The 17,881-nt window shown below is 37.2% G+C and overlaps 1 protein-coding gene across 2 annotated transcripts; it reads right to left on the bottom strand.

Annotated features, from left to right (window-relative positions):
• Positions 1–1,333: 1,333 nt before the first annotated feature.
• Positions 1,334–17,106, bottom strand: LOC141398581 (uncharacterized). Of its 2 annotated transcripts, none has more exons than XM_073975980.1 (4): positions 16,469–16,976; positions 15,390–16,410; positions 1,862–2,444; positions 1,334–1,475 (listed from the first exon to the last, which is right to left on the bottom strand). In XM_073975980.1, exons 1-4 carry the CDS (start codon positions 16,883–16,885, stop codon positions 1,367–1,369), a joined length of 2,130 nt encoding a protein of 709 aa, XP_073832081.1. In that variant the 5' UTR covers positions 16,886–16,976; the 3' UTR covers positions 1,334–1,366. The 2 variants fall into 2 exon arrangements, with proteins under 2 accessions (XP_073832081.1, XP_073832082.1); XM_073975981.1 differs by lacking the exons at positions 1,334–1,475; positions 1,862–2,444 and adding exons at positions 11,176–11,451; positions 11,515–12,043 and having other exon boundaries at positions 16,469–17,106.
• Positions 17,107–17,881: the final 775 nt, after the last annotated feature.

Below are 17,881 nucleotides of genomic sequence, written 5' to 3'. Positions count from 1 at the left end.
TGCACTTCTGGAAGTAGTTTTTACAGTTAAATAGTCGGGTGCCACCGTGGTGCAATGGTATGCACGCCCGCCTTGCACGCAGAAGGTCGGGGGATCGATTCTCCGGCCAGGCAACATCAAACATTTTTCAACGGTGGCAAAATACCCCTCAGTAATGTTGGCGACATTTTCTGAGTATTTCAGCCTTGAAAAACTTCTCCACAAGTGGTGTCTTAAGACACGCCATTCGGACTCGGCGATAAACAGTAGGTCCCATATCATTGAGCTAAATATGAATCGGGGTGCACTCATTGATATGAGAGAAGTCTCCCTTGTCCCGTATGGGATGTTGTGGAATAATGTTTGTTTAGTCTTTAGAATCGCACGTATGTAGCCTTCCTTTTATTTTACTTCCTAATTGTTGTTGTTTATTTTACGGGTCCAAGAGATCCTTAAGGTAAAAAATACTTGTTGAGTCAGGTTTGTCGGGGGCTAACATCAGACAGTTCTGACTTAATATGTCACAAAAACATCTCTTCCCATCCGTCACACGGGAAGCCGAGCCCGGTAGGAGAATTGCATCTTCCTTGGGAAACACACCTTAAACCGCACTTAAGCGAAAATTATGCGTCTTTGTGACCGACCAACCCATTTTACGATGTGGCATCTGCCATTTTACACTGCACTTAAGCCAAAATTATGAACTTTTGTGACGGACCAACCTATTTTACGACGTGCAAAGTTTCGGTCAAATTGGATACTCAAATCGTAAGTAAATTTATTTTTGGTTTTTAGTGCTTTCGGGCCATTTTCTCGGGAAGTGTGTTATTGTCCCCGAAAAAATGTACTGTCGTAATAGGGAACAAGAGGACTACGATCCGAATGCTGGTTTGAAACTTTGTGTAGCAAGTATCCGAAGGAGTGGACCGATATACTCCATATCATATCATAAACAGTGGGCATAATTGTTCCACTAGAAGATCCAATTAATACACACTTTTGTGGGGGAGGTACCCGAAGTATTAGACCGATATGGCCCATCTTCGAACTTGATCTATGCATGTGTGGGAAAAATATTACCAGTGGCCAATTCGCTTGATTCATTCGAGAGTTTTAGTGCGCCTCACCCAGCCAGCCAGCCAGTCGGACAGGGCTAATTTAAATCCAAATAGTCTGAAACGGATTTCGTCCAAACATACTTCTTTCGCTAAGACAGGCTGAATTTATAATAACGGAATATAACATACGTAAATATTATCACTAAATGTCCACTGTGCTTTTATAAGTTTTAAAAACACTGTAAAAATACAAAATTACCATAAAGTTCTGCTATATAAATGAAAAAAAAAACTTGTTCCATTTTTCCATAAAACTACTTCCATTTTTATTAAGTTGCTTTAAAGCGAATTGTTTTTCCAGTATTTTTAGCAAATATATCAGCCAATTCGTCGTCGGTTAATATGCGTTGATGAATTCTTTGCATGTGATTGGCAAACCTGAAACAAAAAATTTAAATATTTAAACGTGTGTTGAAACAAGAGCAAAACAAACTATTTTAGGCATGAGCGTATGCAACTATTTTGCTAAGGGGGATTGTTTGATCATACCATTACTCTGTAGTTAGACGATTAAATATTTTATGTGCAGCAGAAAGAGGAAGAACTCAACAATTTCTTATGAAATATTTCTCGTCTGCCCGCCCACTGGGTAAACAAATAATATCCCCCCACTAACAAATACAGCCTTAATCTAAGTGTAAGTTAGCCGTGAGTTTTGCCTATCTGTCGTTTTCAACTTAAAGGACAGAGAGTGAGAAAACTCACCGGGATTTTATATTTTCTGAATAACACTGATAATTTCTCCCACTACTACTACTACTCACCTTATTCGTCTATCAAATCCCACACCTGGACATATTTCACATCTGTACGGCATACCGGTGTGTTTAAATAAATGTGCCTTTAATTTGTTGCGATTATCGTAGACAGCATTGCAGTATGGACAGGTGTGTTTTATTCCTTCGTGTTTTTGCAAATGATAGGTTAAGCGTACCTTAATAGCAAAACGTTTATTGCACAAATGACATACATATGGCATTTCGCCTGTATGGCTACGCATGTGTATTTCAAGTTCAACTCTACGCGGATAGCTTTTAGTGCATAGAGTGCATTTGTATGGACGTTCTTTGTGTAAACGTTTATGGGCCGATAATTGAGCATGACCACTAAATATATTACCACATATCGGACATATATATTTTGGTGCTTCCGCATGCGGCTTTATTCGCCGTCCATCATCAATATCAGCCTTTGTGTGGTGGTTGTCTCCTCTTAGAATATAGGATTCTTCAATGTACTCATGAAATATATCATAATATTCATTTGTATCGTGATTATCGAATGGAGTGTCGTAATGTATAAGGCGAAAGTGTAAATTCAAATCATCATGATGAGAGAATATCTCAGCTGGAAGAAAATAAATAAGAAAATCTTTAGGCTAATTGTTGTTGTCTGTGTATGGATTTTACAACTTTATTAATGTTTTGTCACATGGGCCCAAGATTATTGGATCGATGAGAGAAGTATTAGAGGTAGATATCAGAATACGAATGTGCAAATAAATAAGTATCATCTTGTGAACAACGGAGTAGTTCATGGTGGATGATGTGACTATCAATAAAATCAGTGAGAGAAACGAATGGAGACTTAATAATTACATTTACATTTCACACAATGACATATGTATATTTTTTTGATATTTTTTTTGATATATGTATTTGATATCTCGTAACATCAACGATATGCAGATCAAATTGGATTAGCAGACTGAATTTGAATATTAAAACTATGTATATGCGTACAAAAAAATCGGTTACTATGCTAATAATGAATATCCCCATTCTATTTTCAATACATCGACTGTACCAACAAAAGGTTTTATTATTTTCTAGTACTATATAGCACTTAAAACCTATTATTGTCTGTATATAAATTGTTTGTATATTCACAACATTGGACATCAGTCATACCATTCAGACTTTATTGGACGAATAATCATTCAACCTTTTAAAATCAACAAGTAAGAACGGCGTTAAGTTCGGCCGGGCGGAACTTGTTATACCCTCCACCACAAGTTGTATTGAAGTAAAATGGAATAATTAGTTTCCTTTCGTGTATGAAGAAGACTTAATACTAAATTTCAGCAATTTCGGAAAAACAATGTGAGGCACCGTTCTATGGGGGCTATTTCAAAACGTCGATCTATACCGACAAATTTCTGACGGAAAGTTTTTAAACTCAAAGAAGACTAAATACCAAATTTCCTATATTTCGATAAAAGAATGTGGCTAAAACTAAAAAATATCGAAAATCAAGAAGTACGCTCCTATGGGGATATAGGAAGACGTGGGCCTATACTGATAATACTCTTCTGAAATATTTTATAACTCTAAGGGGGCTATATCGAAACGTGGACCTAACCGACGAATTTTAGTCGGAAATGGGGCAATATGAAAGCGTGGTCCTGTACAGACAAATTTCTGGCGAACAATTTTTTATGTCACATTGAAGTCTAAATACCAAATTTCAGCCACTTTGGTGGAAAATCGGGAGGTACCTTTCCATGGGGCGTATATGAAGGCGTGGACCTATACCGACAAATTTAAAGGGGACGTTTGAGTACCCCCAACGATGTCTGAATACCAAATTTCAGCCATTTCGGTGGAATATTGAGGCCACAACGTTCAAAATACCGAAAATCGGGAGGTACCGATCTATGGGGGCCATGTGAAGGCATGGACCAATACCGACAAAGTTCTGGGGGAAAGTTTTATACCACTAACGTAGACTAAGTACCAAATTTCAGGCATTTCAGTGTGATAATGAAGCTAAAACCTTCAAAATACCGAAAATCGGGAGGTACCGTTCTATGGGGGCTAAATGAAGGCGTCGGCCGATACCGACAAAATTCTGGGGGAAAGTTTTATACCCCTAAAGAAGAATACATACCAAATTTCAGCCATTTTGGTAGGATAATGAAGCTAAAACTTTAAAAATACCGAAAATCGGGAGGTACTGTTCTATGGGGGCTATATCAAAACGTGGAGCGATATATCCCATTTTCAATACCAACCATTCTGCAAGTAATAAAAACTTCTGTACCAAATATTGACTCTCTGTCTTTAAAATTGCGAGCTGTATCTTGATTTCAACAGACAGACGGACGGACATTGTTAAATCGACATAGAATTTTATGCTGATCAATAACACTGTGATACAAAAGTGGACAAAATTTTTTTGCAGGATTTCTAATGCACAAATTCGGTTTTGTGGGAGTCCATAGAAGACGAAAATACCTTTGGTTTCTTTGGGTCACTTCGGGTTTTGATTTTATAACGGTAAATGTAGTGAAAAATGGGCTTTCTTGGATTTTCAAATTTAAACGGACATTACTTCTTTTTTTCACAACCGATTTGCACACACTGTTTTTCATTATAAAGGGGAGAGTAATCCCTTTCGAACAAGCCATAGATTTTCAAAATCGGTTAACAAATGGCTAAGTAATAGTGGTTTAAGTGTGACAAAAACGCATTAAAAAACAGTAAAATGTTTTTCCTTGTGCTCTAGGCTGCGTAAACGACACCTAACAGTACAATTATTTACTGTTAGCAAGTAGGAAATTTAGTTGGCTTTCCAAAATGGGAAAAACCAACAAAATTCGTTGAAAAATGAACGCGTTATGGCATTTTTTGTGTTTCAACTTTTTGGTTTTTTTCATATTTTCCTTTATAAAAGATGGGTATCTTAGCATGTATGATTCTAATTGTGATTATCCTGCTTAACAATTACGCACAAGGTATCAATGTTTTATAAAGGAACATTTTGTTGGTTTTTCCTATTTTGGAAAGCCAACTAAATTTCCTACTTGCTAACAGTAAATAATTGTACTGTTAGGTGTCATTTACGCAGCCTAGAGCACAAGGAAAAACAATTTACTGTTTTTTAATGCGTTTTTGTCACACTTAAACCACTATTACTTAGCCATTTGTTAGCCGATTTTAAAAATCTATGGCTTGTTAGAAAGGCATTACTCTCCCCTTTAAATGAAAAATAGTGTGTGCAAATCGGTTGTGGAAAAAAGATGTAATGTCTGTTTAAAGTTGAAAATCCAAGAAAGCCCAGTTTTCACTGCATTTACCGTTATAAAATGAAAAACCGAAGTGACCCAAAGAAACCAAAGGTATTTTCGTTTTCTGTGGACTCCCACAAAACCGAATTTATGCATTAGAACCCCTGCAAATTTTCACTGTAGCACAGTGTAATATATATACTTTATAGGGTCTCCGACGAATACTTCGATGTGTTACAAACTGAATGACAAATTTAATTATACCATATGGTGGAGGGTATAAAAATGTATCATAAATTTCTTTAAATAAAAATTCCATTAAAAGGCTTATTAATAGATGATTTAGAACATATTTTAATACTCACCTCGCAACTCTAGAATCGACAGAAAAATCAAAATTCAAAAACAAAACTATAAAATATCTACAAAAGTTTTGTTATCTCGGGGTCACCGTGTCAACAGAAGATGACGTTGAAGTGGATGTTGACAACCGATTGAAGAGAGGTGATCAAACCAGATATTTTACTAAACAGAAATCTTTTTATGCATTTCTCGAGGGAAGTGTGGAAGCGGCATTTAAGCCATTATATAAAAAGTGCAAGTATTTTTTTTTATCAAAATAAGTACAAATAAAATGCTTTGGCTCAAAATTGAAATATGGTAATTGAAGAACTGTTTGCTGGCCAACAAGTTGCAAGGAGAAAGTTGAAATGGATAGGGTATACCTTGTGTAAGCGACGAAACGATGACTCTAGGATGGTCATAAAACCTGGTGATCAAAAATTCCTTTGTTCAATGGCATGTGAGAAGTCTACACTGCTCTAGATGGAGGTGAAATTTGACCAATAATAATTACCATATCATCCAATTTGCAAATACTTTTTTACCAAGGCTTTGAATTGTAATGTCCAAATAAAATTCCAAACAATGGATTACACGATATGGCAAATAAAGGGCCGATTGAACGGCAAATTGTAAGGAGAAAGTTAAATATTGCCAATATCATTCAGAAATACATGAAAATTCTCGAAAACCGGAAGAAGGAAGATAGAGTCTCAGTAAGGTTTGGCAACGTTACGCTGACTGATCCGAAGGTGTAACATTTAGGGGTCGATTACACTGTGCAACAAATTGGAGCTCAAAGTCTGGGGGGTGGAAAATTCCTTTTGAAGATGAAAGCTCTTGGTGAGTATATACAGAACCCAGAAGGACAGATCCGCCGTAAGTCGGACTTTTGAGATATGGCGTGATGAATATTTTGCTGGAGACCCTATAAGCCCTCAGATATTAGCGTTATATCTTTGTCCTCTGTTGTTTTATTTTATTTTTGAGATCACATTTCTTCAGCCAAATCAAATGAGGATTATTTTCGTAGAGCATTTTGACCTTCTATCTCGCTTCCTTCAATATCCTTTTCGTCCTTTATTTTAAGAGCCGCCATAAAAGTACCACAAGATGACGTTTTTCAGCCTCGAAATGTTCTGCAAAAATGTTGCTCAGAAAATTTTAGGTACGGTTCTCATTGACAACTAATCGATTTTGTCGCGTTGTCGCTTATAGGGTCTTCAGCAAAATATTCATCACGCTGTATATATTCACCAAGAGCTTTCATCCCCAAAAGGAATTTTCCACCCCCCAAAATTTCGGTTCACAGTGTTATGGATAGCAACCCAACTCCAGTTGCGTTGCCCACAGAAAGTTTAGTAAAAGAATTTTCTATTTCCGCATTAAAATTTATACATTTTTACAATTAAATTAATAACTGAAGGTTCAAAACACTGATATTGATTGAATTTTACACAAATCTCCCTCTTTTTACTCATTTCAATTGCTTGATTTTCTCTTCTGGCAACGCAACTACAGTTGAGTTGCTATCCATAATCGACCCCTTATTTTAATGGACAATTTGTCATGAACCCCGGGAGTGATAGTGTCAAGAGAAGAGCACTACGTCACCTAAGATCTCTTCCTGCCGATGAGGAATCACCATAATCTACAATGTTGCGAATGCCATCAGAAATACTAAAACGTCAAAAGTGTTGGGCCTTTGTGACATCTCCATAATGCTGAAACAGCTGGATAAGCTGGGAGTTGAGAATTTCACAATAGTTTTCATTGATAACTTTTCAACCCGTCGCTAGCCAAACACATTGCGCCCGAAATCTGTAAAATGGGCAGGGTGGTGCCGCTACTGAAGCCAGGCAAGGACACAAGCAAAGGCGAATCGTACAAGCCGATATCGCTTTTGTCGCCCGTAGCAAAGACTTTTGAGGATTTACTTCTCCCCAGCGTCAGAAATAGCTGTCCAGTTGCCGATTACACTGGTCAACGCGACTTTTGTTTCAACCGAAATTTTGTTCCTTTCTAACTGAAATCGACGAGTTCTTTTCAAATCGGTCTCGGTTTTTCTCCATCAGCTCTTGTTCTTGAGATATAGCGCAAAATCGTTTTTTACGGTTTTTACCGGTTTTTCGACACTAATATATCAAGGAGATGTTGCATGCTCGATACAAAAAATTTTTGAAATAATTATAATGAATATCCAAAAAATATAGAAACCATACGAAGGACCTTGTAAAAATTGCATATTTTGAGTACTTTAAGCTGTAATTACGTCATCGGATCTTCATATGGCATACCGGCTTATGGTGTCTACTATATGGTCCAGTATTCAAATATAAAGTTCATAGCGCCCATGATCACCGGAACTGTTTAACCTCTACCTTTACTATATTTCACTTCGTCCAGACGGTATTGAGATTGTTACGTATGCGGCTTATGTACGATTTTGGCGTCAGGTACCTTCCGTAGTGCCTTTAGGAAACGCTGAACTCCTATTTTTGACGGATCGTACCGCCATTCTTAATACGAGGAATACGAAAATATCTGTCAATATGTCTACGGCCATTCTATTCACCACATGGACTGCGGAGATAAGCACAGAGGTGCATGTCCTGGTCGATGCCAACTGAAATCCCCCAATATCCTAGGGTTAACATTGGACAGTATGTTTACGTCGATCGCGCATGCCATAGTTATCTGCGACAAGTTGATGAACAAGGTCCCCAAGCCGGGTGCAGATAATTAAACTTTGTTGAACACATATGTATAACGCGATAGGTCGATCTGTTATAAGCTATGCGGCGCCAGTTTGGTCCGCGAATATAAGTGCAACGCGATAAAAATATATATAAACCTGTCAGAATGCCGCCCTAAGAACTGCAACAGGTGCCTCCTTACCTCTTCAGTGGACCATCAACATGAGGAGGCAGATTCTTCCAGCAAAGCAACATAATCACATGCTTTCGTTGCAGTACTTGCTCGGGTGTTACCACAGGTTTGTTAATTTCCTCGACCTAATAGTATTAGCTCTGTTCCTTTACGTGCAAGAAACTTTAAGTTTTACTACTTTTTACTCGAAAAGCGTTCCTCTACTTCAGACACTATACAATTCATATGGTAGCAGCTTACAACTTTTACCACTTTAACTATTTTCAAAAGTAAAGGAACAGACCAATTGTAAACATTACAGCCCTGTTCCTTCCTTCAGACACCAATTCATATGGGAGCAGTTTACAACTTTTACTACTTTTGCCGGTTTTACCATTTTCAAAAGTAAAGGAACAGACCATGTACTATAATTTTACAAGGGCGTAAAACAGCTGATTGTTTTGGCGTCACTTTCTTTTGAGCTTTATTAGGTGTGTACTATAACCCAAAAATTGGTTGTTCGATAAGTTCCCAGCGAAAAGTTCCCAGCGAAAAGTTTGCCTCCAAAGAGGCAGTTAAATGATACGTACAAGTGATTTGGAAGTGCATCAAATTATGAATTTTCACTCATGATTTTTACAAGGGAGTGACCCCGGAAAGAGGCACTCCATTGCACCGCATTTTAACTGACCCTTTGGCATTGCATTTTAACTGAACCTTTGGCACTGCATTTTAACTGACCCTTTGGCATTGCATTTTAACTGATCCTTTGGGGTAGAATAGGAGGCAGTCCAGAGCACGTGTTTTGAATAACAAGATAAAATGCATTTATTATTTGTGTAAAACAAAAATATTAATAACTTTATTAAATTAACACAAATTATGAAAATTGAATTCAATCGCAAACATGTGAGTTTCCTCCGCTCTTCATTTAATCCAAGCTTAAGTGCTTTTGCTTCATCTGCTAAATGGGTTTGATATTGTCTTCCCATCACCAGTTAAGATTTCGACATGTACTCCAACAGCACTCCATTGAGAAATTTTCTTCTCGTGAGTTACCGGAAAAATGTTCACAAATTAAATATTATTTAGTTTGTATTAACAAATGTTTGGAAATGTTAACACGATTATCTCTTTTTGGAAATGTAGAGATGTACAAACTGATTTATGTACATGTAGGGATCTCTAACAACTGCTAATAAAATGTAGTGAACGGAGTGCATTTTTCACGACTCCGTTTGCACTGCTTTCGGATGCTGTTAAATTGTGAGGAATTGGAGTGCCTTTTTCACGACTCCGTTGAACTGCCTCCGGATGTTGTTAAAATGTGACAAATGGATGTGATTCTTTGGATTGCATCCAAATGCGGTTAAAATGTGAGGAATGGAGTGCCATTTTCACGACTCCGTTTGAACTGCATAAAAACATGCCGTGAAAGAACTAGTCTACATTGGACTACTTCCAATTTATTTTGCTGGGTTCCTGCAATTTTTCTTGCTTGAGAGAATAAAATTTACTGAGAGAAGTTGCTGAATAATTATAGCTGGGAAAGATATCGTACAGACCTATTTTATGTCGTAATTTTGCTTTGGGGTAGAAAAATGGAAAAATAAAAAGAATAAAAGAATGGAGGCCGATGATGTTAAGATGTTTTGATTTGTTTGCAATATTCACAAAAAAGACGTTCTTACTTCGTTGTAAAAAACCCTAGTACATATACAAGAGTTGTAAATCTACCACCATGAATACCGCTAATATTTTTGTAGACAAGACCCTTCTTTAATTTATTTTCATAAAAGACTATAGACCCATGGGGCCCAAAAACACATTTATATGTCTTTAAATACATCCTCCGAAACACTTTGCGCTTTAATACAGTTTGGCTGACTTCCGTATCGTCATTTACTTTGTGTTGTTTAAACTTCGTCAAAATATTTCAGTTGCACGCTCATGAATTGTTCTTCGAAAATGCAACAAAATGCTTCAGAATGATGCATGTTTGCTTTTTACCTGCGTTAAAAATGCGCATTTTTGACGTTTTGAAACACGTAGCTTGGCACTTGTTAAGTACTATGGCGTTAAAAAACATAATACTTCACACATTTGCCAATTAACTGATGATACGGAAGTCAGCCTTTAAGGTTACTTCTCGAATCGTGTTGATATTTTAGTAGCGCTTAGTAGTTGTGATCATAACATTACAATTTTTTTTGTAATGTGAAGCCTCTAGAGATGTGGTTTTTGAAATGTCCCAATATTAAGGCCACTCCTTTAGAAACATATCTCACTAAAGTTTTTAGTAAACTTTGTGGTCTTTGGTACAACGCTATAATTTTATTCTCCATACTTCCCTCGATGGTCGGATATCAAACCCAAGTGGTATTCTTGCAATATAAAATTTGGAAAACTTCCAAAACTTTTCTTGCCTACGGAAATGACATTGAGTTTTAAAATATGGCCTCTGTTCATAGTACATTTTATACAATAATATAATTTTAGTCGATCCAAAGTAAAATTTCGACAAAATATTACGAGGTGCAAAGTTTGAACCGAATCTGTTGATTCGTTTAAGAGTTATTGTGCGCACCAGCCAGACGGACAGGGTTAAATCGACTCAAATTGTCTGCCGTTCAAACATTTGGAGTGCAAAACCAATATTTCAATGAGGCAAATTTGGTCGTATGGAAGTGTACGTATATAACCTCATTATCCTAAAGACTGAAGGTATAAACATAATGTTTTTATGACCCATGGGACTAACGATTTTCAAACGAAGTGCACAGGAAAGGAGAAGGGAATTTTTAAGTATAAAAATCAATTGACTCATTTTGGTTTATATAATAATGATTTAAACAATGGTTTATAAATAAGTAATTTTATATTTTTGTTTACAATTAAAATTAAGTTTAAATTTATCAATAAAATTTTGTACAAGCTCAGAAATTACATACATACTCGTATGTATCTAAACACTTAAAAGCAAATTAACATTACTCATTTCTTCAAAATTCATTTTCATTTTTGGCACTAATTTGTTTGATTTTTATTGTTTTGCCAGTATTACGTTGGAACATTTCACTAAGGGCTTCATCCGACATTGTTGAATTGTGGACCCTGGACAGGTGGCGTTTGAATCTAAAAATAAAAAAATAATTAAATAATATAAACAAAAATCTAAATAAATATAAGAAAACTTACACAACTCTCGTTGAGAAACCACTCTCACAGAGCTCACAACGATATGGCATTCCGGTGTGTTTGAATGAATGGGTTTTAAGTTTTTGTTTCGAATTAAATACAGCAGTGCACTCCTTACAACTATGTTTAACGCCGTAATGTTTTTGCAGATGATATGTTAGCCGCACCTTAATGGCAAAACGTTTATCACACAAATGGCAGGCATAAGGCATTTCTCCAGTGTGGGAACGTAGATGGACGTTTAAATCAAATTGTCGGGCATATTTCTTATCACAATGTGGACACGGTATATTCTTTTCCAAATGCAATTTCATATGATTTACCAGTTGATTTTTAAGTTTAAACGCATTGCCGCATATCGTACAGACATTATCACGTTCCTTGTGGGCCTGCTTGCGATGTGTATCCAAGAGAATTTTTGATTTATACTGGCGACCACAATCGTCACATGTAAATGCTGTATCTGATGATTCATCTATGTGGATGCGTTCGTGTTGATTTAAGGATTTTGTTGTTTTAAATTCACGTGCTGCAGACAAAGTTATTGAGTTTGTATTAGATTTTTTTGGTTTTTAATTTAAACACACATTTTCACATATTTTTGAACTTGAAAGAAAAGGCCATGTGTCAATATAACCAATATGGCTATTAAAAAGCGATATGTAATGACCATTAGATGGACGTTTATATGTCCCACAAATCACATATTTCGCGATAAATCGGTCTGTGGAAAATTACGCGGGACCAATGTGGCCTGCGAATATAAGTGCAATGCAATAGCATAACATTCAAACCTGAACGCTGCCCTGAAAACTGAAACAGGGTGGCTTATGTCATAAGTGGATCATCTGTATGAAGAGCCGAATATTCTTCCAGTATGACAGTATCTATAGACCTATACTAAAAGAAAGGGTCCTTCTATAGATCCTTTCGGAAAGAAAGGATGCTCTTATTTATAGACCCTTTCGGAAAGAAAGGGTGGTCTTATACACCATTTTGGAAACAAAGGGAGCTCTTATACGACCTTTCGAAAAGAAAGTTTGCTCTTATACACCATTTCGGAAACAAAGGGTGCTCTTATACAACCTTTCGGAAAGAAAGCGTGCTCTTATACAACCTTTCGGAAAGAAAGGGTGCTCTTATACACCTTTTCGGAAAGAAAGGGTGCTCTTATACAACCTTTCGGAAAGAAAGGGTGCTCTTATATAAACTTTTGGAAAGAAAGAGTGCTCTTATACAGCTTTTCGTAAAGAAAGGGTGTTCTTATTACAACCTTTCGGAAGAAATGCGTTCTATTATAAACCCTTTAGGAAAAAAGGGTGCTCTTATACACCCTTTCGGAAAGAAAGGGTGCTCTTATACACCCTTTAGGAAAAAAGGGTGCTCTTATACACCCTTTCGGAAAGAAAGGGTGCTCTTATACACCCTTTCGGAAAGAAAGGGTGCTCTTATACACCCTTTCGGAAAGAAAGGGTGCTCTTATACACCCTTTCGGAAAGAAAGGGTGCTCTTATACACCCTTTCGGAAAGAAAGGGTGCTCTTATACACCCTTTCGGAAAGAAAGGGTGCTCTTATACACCCTTTCGGAAAGAAAGGGTGCTCTTATACACCCTTTCGGAAAGAAAGGGTGCTCTTATACACCCTTTGGGAAAGAAAGTGTACTCTTATACACCCTTTCGGAAAGAAAGGGTGCTCTTATACACCCTTTCGGAAATAAAGCGTGCTCTTATACACCCTTTCGGAAAGAAAGGGTGCTCTTATACACCCTTTGGGAAAGAAAGCGTACTCTTATACACCCTTTCGGAAAGAAAGGGTGCTCTTATACACCCTTTGGGAAAGAAAGTGTACTCTTATATTCCCTTTTGGAAAGAAAGGGTGCGCTTATACACCCTTTCGGGAAGAAAGTGTTCTCTTATACACCATTTTGGAACGAAAGGGTGCTCTTATACACCATTTTGGAACGAAAGGTTGCTCTTATACACCATTTCGGAAACAAAGGGTGCTGTTATACAACCTTTCGGAAAGAATGGGTGCTCTTATACACCCTTTAGGAAAGAAAAGGTTATTTTATACACCTTTTCCGAAAGAAAAGGTGTTCTTATACACGCTTTCGGAAAGAAAGTGTGCTCTTGTACACCCTTTCGGAAAAAAGTGTGCTCTTATACACCCTTTCGGAAAAAAGTGTGCTCTTATACACCCTTTCGGAAAGAAAGGGTGCTCTTATACACCATTTCGGAAACAAATTGCTCTTATACAACCTTTCGGAAAGAAAGGGTGCTCTTATACACCCTTTAGGAAAAAAGGGTGCTCTTATACACCCTTTCGGAAAGAAAGGGTGCTCTTATACACCCTTTAGGAAAAAAGGGTGCTCTTATACACCCTTTCGGAAAAAAGTGTGCTCTTATACACCCTTTCGAAAAGAAAGGGTGCTCTTATACACCATTTCGGAAACAAATTGCTCTTATACAACCTTTCGGAAAGAAAGGGTGCTCTTATAAACCCTTTCGGAAAGAAAGGGTCCTCTTATACACCCTTTCGGAAAGAAAGGATGTTCTTATACATCATTTCGTAAAGAAAGGATGTTCTTATTACAACTTTCGGAAAGAATGGGAAAAAAGGGTGTTCTTATACACCTTTTCGGAAAGAAAGGGTGCTCTTATACACGCTTTCGGAAAAAGTGTGCTCTTATACACCCTTTCGGAATTAAAGGTTGCTCTTATACACCCTTTCAGAAAGAAAGGGTGCTCTTATACACCCTTTCGGAAAGAAAGGGTGCTCTTATACATCTTTTCGGAAAGAAAGGGTGATCTTATACACCCTTTCGGAAAGAAAGAATGCTCTTATACACCATTTCGGAAAAAGTGCTCTTATACACCCTTTCAGAAAGAAAGGGTTCTCTTATACACGCTTTCGGAAGGAAATGGTGCTCTTATACACCCTTTCGGAAAGAAAGGGTGCTCTTATACAGCTTTTCGGAAAGAAAGGGTGATCTTATACACCCTTTCGGAAAGAAAGGGTGATCTTATACACCCTTTCGGAAAGAAAGGGTGCTCTTATACAGCTTTTCGGAAAGAAAGGGTGATCTTATACACCCTTTCGGAAAGAAAGGGTGATCTTATACACCCTTTCGGAAAGAAAGGGTGCTCTTATACAGCTTTTCGGAACGAAAGGGTGATCTTATACACCCTTTCGGAAAGAAAGGGTGCTCTTATACACCCTTTCGGAAAGAAAGGGTGCTCTTATACATCTTTTCGGAAAGAAAGGGTGATCTTATACACCCTTTCGGAAAGAAAGAATGCTCTTATACACCCTTTCGGAAAGAAAGAATGCTCTTATACACCATTTCGGAAAAAGTGCTCTTATACACCCTTTCAGAAAGAAAGGGTTCTCTTATACACGCTTTCGGAAGGAAAGGGTGCTCTTATACACCCTTTCGGAAAGAAAGGGTGCTCTTATACAGCTTTTCGGAAAGAAAGGGTGATCTTATACACCCTTTCGGAAAGAAAGGGTGATCTTATACACCCTTTCGGAAAGAAAGGGTGCTCTTATACAGCTTTTCGGAACGAAAGGGTGCTCTTATACACCATTTCGGAATAAAGTGCATTCGGTACAGGAGTTTTCGACAGATTTTCGATTTTCAGCTGCCCCGCCAAACTAACTTTTTAGACCTGGAGATAGAACCAGAGCCTGCTAGAAGAGCCCAGTCAAAAAATACATGGGTAGAAGAGAGAAATTTTGGTGTAGTGGTGGAATTTGTCTTTAGAGTTAATGTCTTAAAAGTCGATCGATCTCATGGGTCACAAAAGGTTTTCGGTTATGCTAAACCCTTTCCTTATCTTCTAATAAAAATCGGTTATTTAAAACAGATACTTACGACAATATGCACATAGCAATGTATTACTATCCTCCTTAGACTTTTTATCCTTTCGTTCATGACCCAACATATGTCGCTTTATATTTCTCTTCAACACCTTCCTGTTACACACTTCACAATGGACAATCATATCGATAGACTCCAACATGCTCTCCTCACATTGATCATCATCAATATTTATTTCTTGCTCCTCTGTTGCGGATAAATTGCATTGATCTTGATGGTCATGTAATTCATCAATGGTTTTATATAGATGCGAACAAGATTCGCATTGAAATGCTAAATCGGAATCTGTAACTGCTTCTACGCGTTGTTTTTGTTGTTCTGTGTGTATGTGGGAACTTTGTAAATGTTCCATTAAGTTGCCTGATCCATCACCACCGCCATTAGGACAAAATGGACAGAATGTTAAATGACAACGATTACCATGTGTTAGGCTAAGTTCATGGAAAAGAAATTCACCATCACTTTCAAACACCTCATTACAGTCAGGACACTTGTAAGATCCGGTGTGATCATCTGTTGCATTTTGAGGCATTTGGTTGGGTTGATTGGAATTGGCTTGTTGCTGAGTATTATGCCTCCGCGCCTTGTGTTTTTTCAGAGCATTTCGACAACGAAATTGACGTCTACATTGTGGACATTTATGAGGATGTAATTGTTTATGGATATTCATATGGCCTTCATAGGAAACATCTCCACGCAGTACACTTTTACATTCTATACATTTCCATTTAGGAGGTTTGAAATTATAGTATGCTTCTTCGGTGGCATTGTAAGGTATTAGATAATCATCATCACACTCATCTTCGGAATAATAATCCTCATGTGTTTGTCCCTTAATAAGCAAGACATTTTGTTGGGTAGATGCAACTTGTGCCAGCTCTTCCAGGTGGCCATTTGTTTCTTTACTTTCTTTAGAACCAGGTTCAAGTTGGTTGCTGGAGTCCAAGGTATCTTCCACAACTTCGAAAATGTCTTCTTCAATTATTTGATAATGGCCCTCATCATGATGGGAACCCTTGAAATACAATTTAAAATTAATTCCAGTTATAAATTTCATGTCCATTCATACTTACATATTCCTCCACCAATTCATCATCCACTGTCAACACTTCTTCCCCTTCCAGCACAGACAAGCCTTCACCACCATCACCAACATCTTCGGTTATAAAACAATCTTCGTCATCCAATATTTGAATGTTTTCATCCTCGGCTACTTGAATTATTTCCTCCTTCTGCTGCTCCAGCAGTTCCTTTCGCAGTACCTCATCACCATGTCGTATCAATAAACCAAATTCAAAAATATTTCGAATTTCTTCCGCACAATTACAGCATATTTTTTGTGTCAGACCGTCATTTTGTTGAATATCCACTTCGGCTATGTGCCGTATATTATCGGCATAGGTAAATGAAGACTTACAATTATCGAATATATCAAAATAGCGATCGGCGGAATCATTTAAACAAATTCGGCAACGACGTATATATTCCATGTTTATTTCCAAAAAAAGTTGTTTACTTTTTTTGTTATTCGTGAAAGCATATGTTCTGGAGGTGTGTGTTCAGCCAAGCGACTTTGTAAACAATCGTTTTTATGTTCAAACACAATGCAAGCGTTTTTCGTCAATTTTATCGCTGACGCTTTTATTTAGTTTAAAAAAACGCAGCGTAAGGTTGTCAGCACTGAACACGTTACATATTTTTGCAAATAGTCATCACGTAACGTACGAAGTTGATACGGTTCGAAATATTAACGCCCAAGGCACATTTATAGAAGGTAGATGTGATAATCACCTGTATTTTTACTTTTTTTTTGTAAATTTGGTTTTCAAAATGTAATAGGGTCTATTCATGAAATTTCAAAATGTGTTACTTTTTCCTGAGAAAATTTTTAGAATGACCCTTTTATGCAATATTTTCTTTGACATTTAATATTCAGTAACAACAATCATGGTAGAACAAGAAAAGGTAGCAGCAATACCCAGCTGACTGAACTGGGTTGTAGTGTTAGTGTCAAATTCCATTCGACATTTTATGTATTTATTTCTATGTTCGATGTATATTAGGGATATATATTTTTGAAGAACAAATTTATTCATCAGAAAAAAAAAACTATTTCCCATAAAGACGGCTTCATATCATTGACATGTAACCTCCTCCAGGTCCGAACGACATGCCGCACACTAAAACACCGCTTATAGAGGCGGTACAATATTTGTTAATATGTGTGATATTTTCTTAAACTTGAAAAGAATAAAGCCCTAATAAACATGTGCTTTTTTGTTTTCAAAAGCAAATGATTGAAACATCTTCTCTTTTTTCAATGAATTACCAGCGACCCGAAACATTTTTGCAAGTATTCTACTTTCTGCGAGAAATTATGCATTTAGTGGAATGATCCCAGCAAGCATTTATTATCGCCCATTACCCGAAGCAGTCACTCCCAGGCGATAGAAATACACATCCGCGATCTCGCATTCTAATTGAAG

This window comes from Musca autumnalis, unplaced genomic scaffold (assembly GCF_047663935.1).
Source record: "Musca autumnalis isolate F117 unplaced genomic scaffold, ASM4766393v1 scaffold_3, whole genome shotgun sequence".
Classification (NCBI taxonomy): domain Eukaryota; kingdom Metazoa; phylum Arthropoda; class Insecta; order Diptera; family Muscidae; genus Musca; species Musca autumnalis.
This window is presented reverse-complemented; position numbering and strand designations above follow the sequence as displayed.

Coding starts and splice junctions, on each gene's coding strand:
- LOC141398581 (XM_073975980.1), bottom strand. CDS start 16,885: ATGGAATATATACGTCGTTGCCGAATTTGTTTAAATGATTCCGCCGAT. Junction 16,411..16,468: donor ATGAATTGGTGGAGGAATAT/GTAAGTATGAAT, acceptor TTGTATTTCAAG/GGTTCCCATCATGATGAGGG. Junction 2,445..15,389: donor ATTGCTATGTGCATATTGTC/GTAAGTATCTGT, acceptor ATTTTCTTCCAG/CTGAGATATTCTCTCATCAT.